A 13,152-nucleotide genomic window follows, 5' to 3' on the forward strand; every position below is an offset into this window, starting at 1 on the left:
AACGTATGTCTGGCAAGCGCTGGCTCTTAGTCCAAAATGTTCAACAATAAATTAACTTGGTCTACATTCCATATTATCTTCCTTTTTCGCTGGCACTTTCTTTACTTCCTCCCACATTACATTCTCGAAATTGATAAATTCTTTAGGCTTTTTCAACTGAAAAACAAAAGCCATTTCTAAGAGTCGTTAAAAAAATTGAAAAACAATTGAGGTGTGCCTTACTGTAATTATTAACGTATTATATTTATGAGTGAAATTTATGTCTTTAGAATCAGGAATAATATTTAATCGTTCAAAGTCGGGAATTTGAATATGTTTAAAATATTTTTTATTCGTTGTCCGAACAGTAATATTTTTCTGCCCTGGATCTACCGTAACGGAATACACTTCTATCGGATACGGTAAATTTCTTATTCTCCATTCAAGATTATGTTTGGTATTCATTCGTGTTACGAATGGCTAAAAATAAAGATTTTTACATATTAGTTTATTTGATATCATTTCTGATTTTAGCAAACCTGGGTTGTAGATTCCTTAATTCCTGTAATTTCTAAATTGTTTTCTGGTTGAGGATCAGCAATTCCGATTTCCATTTCCCAATCACTTCGCCCTTTTAACTCTTGTCGTCGGCGAAAAGCTCTTCGCTGTAATAATTTTGTACTTTCTTCGTATTCTTCTACCATTTCTGTTTTTGGATCAAGTTGATAATGAACTTTGCGCAATCCATCTTTTATAAATGCAGTTTTTCTAGCATTTCTTATTTTATTTAACCAATCTTCCATTGTTTACTAGTGTGTAGAAAGTTTCCAACGAAATAATAAATATTTATTCCATAAACAAGTTCAGGAAAAAAATAAACAACTTGTTTCTAAGGCAACAATCTATTTATTTATAAAGCTTTTACAGTATTTGTGTATATTTCAGTGGCGTACTAAAGCAGATCCCTGGACTTGGTAGCAAAATATCTTGAGGGACCATTCTTTAAATAACCGAAGATACTAGCTTAATATAGGTTCCTAAATATTTTGAACAAAAAATTATGATTGTTAAAATTAATACTTTTTTGTCGTTTTTCCGGGAACAAAACAAAATGCACAAAAATCCAGTTGCTTAACGATTAGATCAACAATTTTCGAGAATTGTTTCGAAATAAGAGCTCGTCCCACCCGTGTAATGAAAAGTGAAAATTATTTGTGTTTTTTTATATGATATACAAATCAAATTCACCACAACATCAAATTCCGCATCGAAAACATTATTGTCATATTCTCGTTTTATTTCAAGCGGTGCAGCTTACAAAATCAAGAAAATTTTTGTTTATCCGATTTGGATAAAATAATTCTCTATTTTGATCCAATGAATGCAAAAATTGTGTTCCTTGTCGATTATGGATGTGAAATGTCACCCAAAATCATATACGGAAGGCGTTATCTGGGAGAAATTTCGATATCTCAAATACTTGATGAATTATTCAAAAAATGCTTATAAACGATTAAAATTGTCTCATTAAAAATTTTCTGGATCTGTGTTTAGAATAACATATTACAAATTGTGGCTTTCAAATGGTTCTCCCGTTTAGTTGAGTAGCACAAACTCAGTATTATAGGCACAATAAATAAGACTTTAGCTACGTCCCTGTTTATATCATTTTTTTTAAATTTTAATAATAATAATAAAGTTTATTCAAGTTATTATTCTAATATCAAATTTAAACGCATTTATGTAATTGTTGTTAGACATCATTATACAAATTTACAAAATTAAACTTTCCCGCCAAATAATTATATAAGACAGTAAAATAAATTTTAAAGATTTATGTAATATTTTTTTATAATTGATTATAATCTGAAAAATTTATTTGTAATCATCTAAGATCTTTTAAAATGTTAGAGCAGAAAAATTTTTAAACAAAATCTTATCTTTTACAAAGTAAAAAAATCCCCTAGAACACCATCACACTATCAATACTTGAAAATTCAATTTTGTCAATGACAAGACTCAGCTGTTTAGTTAATTTTAATAAATAATGGAAAATAATGAGGAAACTGAAAATGTAAAAGAAGTGAAAGTGATAATTATTGGAGCTGGTATAGCTGGTCTATCAGCGGCAAATCATTTAGTAAAGAATGGTTTTACAGACTTTTTAATTTTGGAAGGAAGAAATCGAATAGGTGGTCGAATTTGTGGAATACCAATTGGTAGCCAAAAAGTTGAATTAGGTGCAAATTGGATACATGGTGTATTAGGAAATCCAATATTTGAATTCGCTATGTCCCATGGATTAATAGATATAGTAAATATACCAAAACCTCATAAAATTGTAGCAGCTACGGAAAAGGGAACTCAAGCATCCTTTTCAATATTACAAGAAATTTATGAAGCATACATATGTTTTTTAAGACGTTGTGAAGAGTATTTTTTATGTCAGTATTTACCACCAGAAGGTATACATAGTGTCGGTGATCATATCGCTTTAGAAGTAGAACTATATTTAAATAAAATTGATAATTCAAATGATAGACATATTCGAAGATTAATATTTGAGTGTTTATTAAAAAGAGAAACGTGTATTACTGGTTGTGATTCAATGACAGAAATAGACTTGTTAGAATTAGGTAGTTATACGGAATTACAAGGTGGAAATATAGTACTACCATCCGGTTATAGCTCAATATTAGATCCAATGGCAAAACATATACCTGCGGATAAAATTTTAAAACGATATCCTGTTTCCAATATTAAGTGGGCTAGTGCAGGAGATTCTGGATTTTCAGATGATACAGGTGAAGACTCGGATGATTCCGATAAAACAGTTATTGAAGAAGGCATTCTAGTTAGTTCAAGTGATAAACGTGAAGGTAAGATTATATGTTTTATCCAGTCAAATTAGTCCATAAAATATAAGTAAGGTTACAAAAATTCCCATAGAGCTAAAAATTGGTTTGAATGTTCAGAATACTATTATAAATGAATTGTGAAAAGTTCCCATCAATCCCCCTTGTGCAAAAAATTTTATTGAGGAGGGAAGTTTGCACAAATAGGCTTTTCGCGTTTTTCAGCAAAACGATGAGTTTCACAGCAAAAATAGTTCAGACACAAATTATAGATAATCCGATTCCCTACCAAAAGTGTTTCTACACCTTGTTTCAATAAGTATTGCCATTTTCGTGATATAGCGGTTCAAACAAATTATTATTTTTTTTTTTTGTGTCTTCATTTTAGAAAATGACAACCATTCAAGAAGTAGTAGCAAATCAAAGAATGGATTTTCCAAGGTAGAAATAACATGCGAAAATGGTAAAAAATTCCAGTGTGATCATGTAATATGCACAATACCATTAGGTGTACTTAAAGACAAAGTAGATACATTATTTACTCCATCTTTACCAACGTATAAAGTAGAAGCAATCGAAAGACTATTATTTGGAACTGTTGATAAAATATTTTTAGAATATGATAGACCATTTTTAAGTGCAAATATATCAGAAGTAATGCTTTTATGGGAACCGGACGATGATGAAACGACAGATATATCAAATAATTGGTATAAGAAAATTTATTCATTTTCGAAAATATCTGAAACATTATTATTAGGATGGATTTCTGGCAAAGAAGCTATTTATATGGAGAGTTTGCCATATGATGTTATTGCTGATAAATGTACAGAAATATTACGTAAATTTTTAAATGATCCGTTAATTCCGAAACCAAATAAATGTGTATGGTAAGAGAAAGTTTAAAACTATTTTGACGTTTAAGTTATTAACTATTAATTTGAGTGTTGGTTTTAGCACAACGTGGTATAGTCAACCATTTACAAGAGGCTCTTACACGGCAATGGCTGTTGGAGCTAGTCAGTTAGATATCGAACAATTAGCACAACCGTTGTATTCAAGTATACATCAACAAAAGGTAAACATTTCTCATAGCTCATTCTTAGCTTTCAAATGTGAACAAAATTAAATATTTATCAAATAATTCCATACACTTCAAATATTTTAATTAACTTTGACTTAAAAAGTTTATAATTGCGATTTCCAACTCTTTCCATCCTTTCCACTTCTTTCTCCATGGGTAGGTAATATCATCCATGGATTGTTCTCCTTTTCGTTATTGCTTCGGGTTTCTGTCATATTCTTCTTCATAGTTAAAAGAGGTAGAAACTCCTCGACTATATCGTGCCGACATTGCGTATTCAAGTTTAAAGATCACGAAAAATTATTTTTTGCTAATACTACAAAACTGTAAGATTTAAATAGCCATAATAGCATGTGAAGATAACGCTATACGAATATAAATTCGGGATTCCACCTAGTATTTTTTCTTTGTTTTGACGAGTAGAATCCGAAAATTTTTTCCCATTCTTCCGTATTTTGTTACAGTTAATATTTTCTGGATTCTTATTTTGTGTGGTTAAATAATGTAACTAAGAAACCACTGATCTCACAGAAAAAGTGAAAGTACAAATTAATTACAGAAATTTATGCCCTACAATTTTTACCGAATATTCTTGAAAACAGTTTTCCATTCCCTTTGAACTTTTGATCCGCTCATTAAAACATGCAACCAAAAGTGTAAAAGTTTGAAGTTTTTTAATGATTTATATTTTGTACTTCTGTAGCCTTCAGTTTTGTTTGCTGGCGAACATACTCATAGTAATTTCTATTCAACCGTACATGGAGCATACCTGACCGGTCGTACCGCAGCACAAATAGTTTTAACACCAGAGTTACCAAATGAAGTAGTCCTAGATTGTGAAGACACCAGTGATTTAAGTTCATGGATTCAAGGCATATCTCTTGACAATTAAGGTTCTGTTGAAAATTTAAATACATAAGAAGCCTAATTATATCGGTAAGAACTATCAGACCTTTTTATCTGTCAAATATTGAACGAATGAATAAAATACTCGATACTTCTGAATTGGTCAGAGAGATAAATTATGGATAATACATCGATACTTTGATTAAATATTTAAAATTAAAATTGACTCGCAAATCTTTGAAATTTGTAAATCTTGGCTATTTTTCAAAATGAGCATTTTTACTGTGATGTAACCCCCAATTTAATTGTAAATATTTTGAAAAATAAAATATTTTAATTAAGTCTTTCTATTTTTTAAAATTGTTACGAGAAAATATACTTATTACATTACTGGTGTATGATTAGTATAACAGAAAGGAAATGATAATCCCGTACTTAATTTTTTTATAACATTAAAATTATCCTTTCTTTAAAAAACATCACAAAACCTTACGAATCTTAACGATGATAGATATAAAAAGGGGAGGTCATGTATGTAAAATAGAAGCAAACAGATTCACCAGAAAATTTAATAAATATTCCATAATCATTATAAATAAAAAAGCCATATATTTTCAAACAAATAGCCATATTTTATCCGAAAATAAAATTCCTAACATGTGCATCGAAAATGAAAATTTTTGAATAAAATGATATCATTTTATTATATTTAATAAATCATTTTATAACGTGTGCTTAATGAAAATAAAATGCAAAAAAATTATTATTTTTATAAAAAAAATTTAAATGTATTAATTAACAACACACAAAAATTATGTAGTTTTAATTATTCGCATTTATAATAATCAAAAGACCATGGGTGAAGTAAGGTAAAGATCGAATCTTTATATGAATTTTTCGAATCTTTATATGATACGAATTAACATCTTCCCTGTTTCGAATGAAATTAAGAAATATAACTAAACTAAATCTATCAAAATAGATAATTTTCATTAAAATATCTTTATAGCTATAACAGTTAGAATGGTAAATCACCTGCATTTTTTGTGACTGAGTGTACATTATATTTTCGATTTTAAGAGTAAATTACCTAATCGCTTATTAAATTTCTGAATTTTTTATTGTAGCTATTTTATTTTATCGAAAAACTGCACTTCAATGCAACAAACTAAGGTTCTACTTTTCTTCGCCGGCTTCACTGGGCAATTTCCATTTTAAACTGCCAGTATCTTTGTAAATTATAGCCTATGTTTTATTCTGATGTATGAGCTATATTATTGTAAAGTTTCATTAAAATCCATTCAGTAGCTTTCTAAATATTTCAGCGAAGACGTTTGATAACTGCTAGTATCTTTATAAATTACAGTCTATGTGTTATTCTGATGTATGAGCTATAAGGATAACTTTCTTTTGCCTTTTTCTTTCTTATTTCTTGATCTTTTAAATCTTATTATTTTAATATAAATTCGACAACTAAGCTATCATGTTAATGTGGCTAAATTTTTTTAGATTTTCCTCCGTTAATTACATCATTGAATTCAATAACGTTATATTTTAGCGTATTATCTGTGTATAATTTTTATATCTCAATATCGAACTGTATGCAATTTTTGAACTTTTTATGGTTTACCGTACCTAAACAAAAAAAGAGCGAAACGCACAAATATTTCGAGTCATAGATTATGAAATTTTTCCCAGGAGCAAAAATTTTAGATCTAAAGTATGACTTGAAAGAGTAACGTTTAATAACTAATCTTTTTTTAAATTTGACAACTATAAGGTCAATTTATTCTGGAATTCGAATATGTTAACCTGATTCTTAATATCTGTTTATTGAATTTGCCATAGTTTGGTAAAGAATTTGCACTTTTTTAATAAATAACTAATAAGTGTATTAATTAACCGGCTCCGATGAGGAGGGTAAAGAAAAACTTTCGGTCTAGAGCTAAGAATCGAACAAGGCTTTGTTTGATATCCTGATTTGATATTCTATAACAATATTCGGAAATTTTGATTATATTATTCAGGCAGTAGAAAATTTTATTAGAAGAATAATTTATATCTTTACCCATGGCCTAAACATAATGGACATTATAAAAACAGTATTTGATGTATTATTAAAAAGTAGTAGTAATTTTTAAGCAGTAAAATAAATCACGTTTATACTTTTAATTTGCGGAATTACTCTAGTCAATGGTATATTTGTAAATAGAGCTTTATAAATTTGTTATTAAAACGTTGTAATAAATTTGACTTGTTATTCTACAATATTTAGTATTATTTTTAATTAAACCCTGTTTATTATCATTTATAACGTACTAATGTAAAAGCACTATCCGATCTTCATATCATTATCAAGGTAAGAGAGAAAGAAAAGAAGGTAAGATTGATTACGGCTTATTGAATATATATTTCATACTTGTTTTCAACTTGAGTGTAGTTAAGTTATGAATCATGGTAACTTTTACTTTAAATACCTTTACTTTGTTATCAAACATGGCACAATTGTCTTTCAATTTTTTTTGTATATTATAAGTTTATGTTCTATCACGGAATATGCTCTTCAAAACGTTTCATTTTAATGTTTCAGTTCAAACACGATACATTTACCTTCATTTTTTAAGTCCACCTCCATTTGCTGAAATTAATTAGGTAAGTAATATAGGCATCACGAAGGAACATTCGAACACTCATATATTCATACATGCGGTGCTAAAATCATATCGCTATCTTTTTCTTCGTCGTAGTCGGGTAAATATAAAAAAATTAAAACAATGTTAAATAAATTATAATATAAAAACCAGATTAAACATTTATTTTTTCAAATTAAAACATAACATACAATAGACATATGATTGAATGAAAAAATTAATAATTAAAGCAAATATTTAAATTAAACTAGTTATAAAAATTAAAACAAATTGAGCTCTTAAAAAAAGAAAATATGTAATATTTCAATAATTATCAACAGAAAATAAAAATATATCACAAAAATTTACATTATTAGGTCAATAATAATGCAAATTAAAAAAAAAAAAATCAACAAACTAACAATTTTAATCAATAAAAAGATTCACAAAAGAATAATTATTTTGTTACAAACACATTTCATTTGGTACAGTTCTTCAACATTTTGCTTTAATGGTTTTAAGTTATGAATAATAAACATAAAAGAAACGTAACCTGTTATTTAAAAAAATTAAATAATCACCCATCATTCTGCTTTCACGTAGAATTTACTCGAAATTAAATAAATACAAATTTCCCCAAATTCTATATTATTTATGGTAATATTTCTGCCATATAAACTCTCTCTGTTTAATGTTAAACTTATTTTCCATAAAAAAACATTCGCATTTCTCTTTTACATTATGATTCAAGAAACGTGATTATCTACTGCTTGAAAAGCGGATTGGGTATATTTTTCTAAATAATATAACTGACTATATAAATTAAATAATTTTTCGTGTTTGAAATTCGAATTTTATAAACTAAATGTGGCACTTTTATTTCTTTAAACTTATAAGTAATGAATAAAATGCATTGTTAACATTTAATAACTATTAACTGTTTTAGGGCCTGGAGTACATGATAGCCTGGCTACGACAGCTCAATTCGAAATCTCATTGGAGATCACACACTAGATAAGGACTTATTGTCGAAGAACACCAATTGGTTGCAGCTAGAACGTTAGTAGGTAGCAGCTGACATAATTTGCGTTCCTCAAAGCTGTATGCCGGGGCCCTTATTTATCAAAGTTTGGTTGCCTTTGTATTTCAATTTTCGATCAATAGTTGTCGGTTAGTACATAGATACCATTGTCGTTTTAGTTTGTCATTCGGTAAAATTAAAATCAAAACAATTTATATCTTCTATAATGAAGTTCTTCTTCCATAATGAATGCACGTTAAGAATGACTTTCATAACATTGACAAAAATAAATTTTCAATAAATTATTTTTTGATTAAGTTCAATAAAACTTGATGAATCATTTTTTAATTAGAAAGATACTTTTAATTTGAAAATTAGAATACAAACTTTTTAATCTTTGTTTAACTTTTATGCTGCCAATTAAATTATACATTAATTCTAGAAAATCAAAGATGAGCTTTCATTGCTTTTTCATGAGATTTTCCAATTCCTTTTTAATTATTCTCGATCAAAATATAATCTTATGTCACCAAGATTTACATATTTTTTAAAAATAATCTAACAAATCATATCTTTGATTTTCAAAATAAAAACAACATAATTTTTGATTATTGTGCTACCAATAATGTTACTTGCAAAAAAAAAATCTTGATACGATTATATTTTATTAAATATTATATAAACAAGCTAAAAATATGTTTTTAATTTGATACATGGTAGCTCCTCAAAAGTTGCACTTCAATACTCAAAATAAAATAGTCTGTCATCTAATCCAAGAAATCATCATTGGCTACTAGTAATCATGCGCCACGTATATCTAATTGTAGGGATTCTTCAATAGACCTATTTTACGTAAATTACGACTCCCCAATGACCCTTTTTCGAACCACTGATATCAATCTATTACTATATAAATTTTGTTATTTTAATAGCTATATCATATCTCAACTCTTAAATAAAAATTCATTGTTATCAATCCAAAAGACAACTTTGGGAGCATCCTTATACAAACACAGTTTTCAAAATAATTCTAAATAAAAATCTTATTCGTTACAATGAAAAAATACATTATTTGGTAAGAGTATAAAAATATTTGTGGTAAAAATATGTACCATATTAATTTTTGGACTTGACAAATTAATTAATTGATTAACAAAAATCTACATATATCTTATAATTATAAAAATACAAATCGAATTTCTAGTCACTACTATAATTCCAATATCTTAAAATTAATTAAATATATATCATCATTATACATGGTGGACCAAAAGTCTCTACCCATTGATTCTTGTTTGTTTAAATGGCACAATGGGTACTGATTCTTGGTTCACGATGTATATTTTAGTATCTAAAAACATGCATCTTAATTATATTGATTATAAAAATATATATTTTACATTCAATACATATAATTGTATTTTTGAATGCTTTGTTTTACATAATATACGCCTGCGTAGTAATAAATATACATAACAAAAAAAAATCTTGTCTTTTCATCATCATTCTTTCCGACGTAAAACTCGTAATCATCATCACAGCCAAAATTTACTTTTTTGAAAACAAAGGAAATCTTAACCTAAATATTTTTTTTTTGTTTTTGGTTACTTTATAAATATAAATAAGTTTTTTTTATGTGTGTGTGTGTCTATTATTATTTTCAATCTGTAAATTATAAAGTCGTTTTTATTTTTTAGTCAAACTATTCTAAATTTTCGGCTGTTTTTTTTATTCCTACTTCAAAACTTAACACTAATTAATATTTTCTCATACATATTATATTTATACAACACTTAGTATCCAAAATGAAAAATAGGTGTAAAAAATAAACGGAAAGTATATTTTTGAACAAAAATTATTTTAATACTATATAAAGAAAAAAATCTTTAAGCGCCCACGTTTTTCTTTTGAAAGTTTTTATTTGTACGCTTAACAAATTTTATTGGAAAACTCTGTTATCAAATTAGATATTTTTCACTATTATTTATATTCGAATGACTTCCTTTGGGCATATTGTTATTAAATACAGCTTAAAATTTACGAATTTAGTTAAAATAATTTTTGCGTTCAAATATTGTGGCTTTTTTACAATTTTTTTCATAGTATTTTTATTCTTAAAAATACGTAATTTTTGAGTTACAGGCTCTACTCGACCTATATTTTCATAAAAAAATATGAAAAAGCATTTCTGTTTTTCATGAAAAAGGTTGTAATATTGAAATTTTCAACTAGTATAATAAAAACTTTCAAGATAAAAACATTTCTAAAAATATAGGTATGTATATGTTTTCATCATATCCTGATCATTGCTTCTAGAAAATATGTATTTTTTGATAAATAAATATTATTGCCAACGATATTTCTTCCCAAAAATATAAATATATGTATATATGAAATCTATCTATAGATGTTTTATAATTTGAAAATTTTAAAAACGCACTTTAAATTATATTTATTTTTATACGCATAATTTACAAATAGCATAATTTTTTTTGTTTTATTTTATTTTTTTTATTATATTTCTTAAGATAAAATGTAAAAATATCTTCAAAATTGATCTCTTTGTGAAGAAACAATCATGACTTATAAAAATGTTTATTAAAAAATTATTGTATATATACTTTTTTTTAAATATATTTTCAACACCAATAAATATTATTTAGAAAATTTTTTAGACATAACAGAACGATTCGATTTTATAAAAAAAAGTGTTATCATTTTCTTGATTTATATACTCTTTTTTTTTGGATTTTTAAGGCAATTTGAGTAAGTTTTTTTTTATAAAATTTATAAGGATTTATGGACTTTGGTATTTTTTTCGGAATCTATTATTGGTGCCTATTCTACAATGTTAACAGATGATAAAAAAGTTTCATGTAGTTTATTTTTCTCGTATTATGTTATTTATAGTTGATGCTAAGTTTTTGCATTATTATCATTTATTTTAAAGCGATGTGTTGAACTAATATTAATTAACTGTTTCTGAAAGATAATGATTTAAAAAGTACCTGCGTTTTAAATCAACAATTTACCATAATTTATATTTTTAAATTGCATTTCTAAAAATGCAAGTTAGTTGCAACGATCGTTGAACATAATTGTTGAGACATGTATCGTATAACCTGCGAAATTTTCGCATTTAGACATTTTTATTTATCTCATGATTAAATGAAACTTCGTGTTTTCGAACAGGTTGTGAGAATAGGGGATATTTTTGTATGATAGACCAATATGCAGCCACAAAAAATTGGCTACCAATGCATGTGTTACAAATATCAAATTGGTGAGATTTCTCCAAGAAACATTTATTTTTGCCTTAATTCGAGGATTCTTGACGATCCGACGATGATATCAAATAATATTCAATTATATTTTAGACTCAAAAATTCAAATCCTTATTTTTTTAAGTAAACGAGAGAAAAGTACCACATTGGACCAGAATTACTGTTTGAAGAAATCAAAATAATTTGATATTTGTGTGGCGTATGAGGCGTAATCAATACCCTTTTTCAGGCTAGATAAAACAGTCCTATTTATCGTTTTACGTTAACTGTGAAAATAATATCGTATCATTCTACTGCATGAACTGAAATTAAATCAAAAATTTAAAACTTCTTCTGGTATTATTTGATTAAATCAATTATGTTCTTAACTTGTATTTAATATTGAATAATAATATTATTATAATTTATTAAACGAGCGTATTCAAATATTTTATGCACTAAGATTTACATCAGACATATTTTTATTATTTTTTTTTTTTGAAAATTTTACTTGGCTATAATCATATAGGAATCTAAACTAATTAATATGCAAAAACTATTAAACACAGCCAAATACACTTACACTTTACATACCAGCATTAAAATCCAATGGTACAAAGGAAGCGTTAAAATTTTTCTTCATTATTATTTTGTTAATTAAAAACGAAATATAAAAATTTGTAAGTATAAGGACCATCAAAAAAATAAAACGCTAAATCATTTTTTAGTACAATTGTACAGGTTTAATAAAGGTATCTTGGTATGGGTGTAATTAGCAGGTCAATTTCATTCAATCAATAACTTCTACACGCCTTGAAAGATCATTCCATGAAATGGTTGCCATAGGAATTAAAATTAGTATCTCTGTCTAATGAATTAACTAAAAATGATGACAAAGTAGTATGCAGAGATCAAAATATTACTGCACTTACAGATTCGGAGATCAAGTATAACCCATACTAATTTTAGAGGAGATACTTCTATTTTTCGTTGAAATAAATCGTAATAGACCTTTTCACATTTTTTTTTCTTTTTTTTTTTTTTAATGAAAGTAAATGTCTTGATAAATAGGCTAATTTTTCCCCGATTTTTTTTGGAGCCATATAACCGAGAAAACAGACAATGAAAATCATTAAAATTCAAATTGGCGAAAACGATTCGGAAACACACGATGTTACTCACACAGGCTCAACTCGACCTATATTTTCATAAAAAGTTATCAAAAAGCATTTCTGTTTTTCATGAAAAATGTCTATTTTGTGATATTGTTAACGAATATTTTGTCTGTTTTGACATAATATCTTAATACGAGGTAAGTAAAATTGTTTTATTTTCCAATTATTGTAATTTGAAGAGGTTAATTCTTTGAATGGATGAGACCATCAACATGGAATGATCCTTAATAAGAGTATAATTTCATTCATACAGGGTGTTATTTAAAAACATAATTAATACATTTATTGAAGAAATAGCA

The 13,152-nt window shown here is 26.7% G+C and overlaps 2 protein-coding genes across 3 annotated transcripts; one reads left to right on the plus strand and one right to left on the minus strand.

Moving 5' to 3' along the window:
• Positions 1–6: 6 nt before the first annotated feature.
• LOC123299185 (protein DPCD) lies at positions 7–871 on the minus strand. Its single transcript, XM_044881477.1, has 3 exons — positions 519–871; positions 223–459; positions 7–156 (listed from the first exon to the last, which is right to left on the minus strand). The coding sequence occupies exons 1-3, from the start codon at positions 780–782 to the stop codon at positions 52–54; spliced, it is 606 nt and encodes a 201-aa protein (XP_044737412.1). The 5' UTR covers positions 783–871; the 3' UTR covers positions 7–51.
• Positions 872–1,951: 1,080 nt separating this feature from the next.
• On the plus strand, positions 1,952–5,425 carry LOC123299181 (spermine oxidase). Of its 2 annotated transcripts, none has more exons than XM_044881460.1 (4): positions 1,952–2,889; positions 3,245–3,724; positions 3,792–3,912; positions 4,622–5,425. In XM_044881460.1, the coding sequence occupies exons 1-4, from the start codon at positions 2,027–2,029 to the stop codon at positions 4,808–4,810; spliced, it is 1,653 nt and encodes a 550-aa protein (XP_044737395.1). In that variant the 5' UTR covers positions 1,952–2,026; the 3' UTR covers positions 4,811–5,425. The 2 variants fall into 2 exon arrangements, with proteins under 2 accessions (XP_044737395.1, XP_044737394.1); XM_044881459.1 differs by having other exon boundaries at positions 1,952–2,858; positions 3,223–3,724.
• The last annotated feature ends 7,727 nt before the right edge of the window (positions 5,426–13,152 follow it).

Source organism: Chrysoperla carnea, chromosome 4 (assembly GCF_905475395.1).
Source record: "Chrysoperla carnea chromosome 4, inChrCarn1.1, whole genome shotgun sequence".
NCBI classification, from domain to species: domain Eukaryota; kingdom Metazoa; phylum Arthropoda; class Insecta; order Neuroptera; family Chrysopidae; genus Chrysoperla; species Chrysoperla carnea.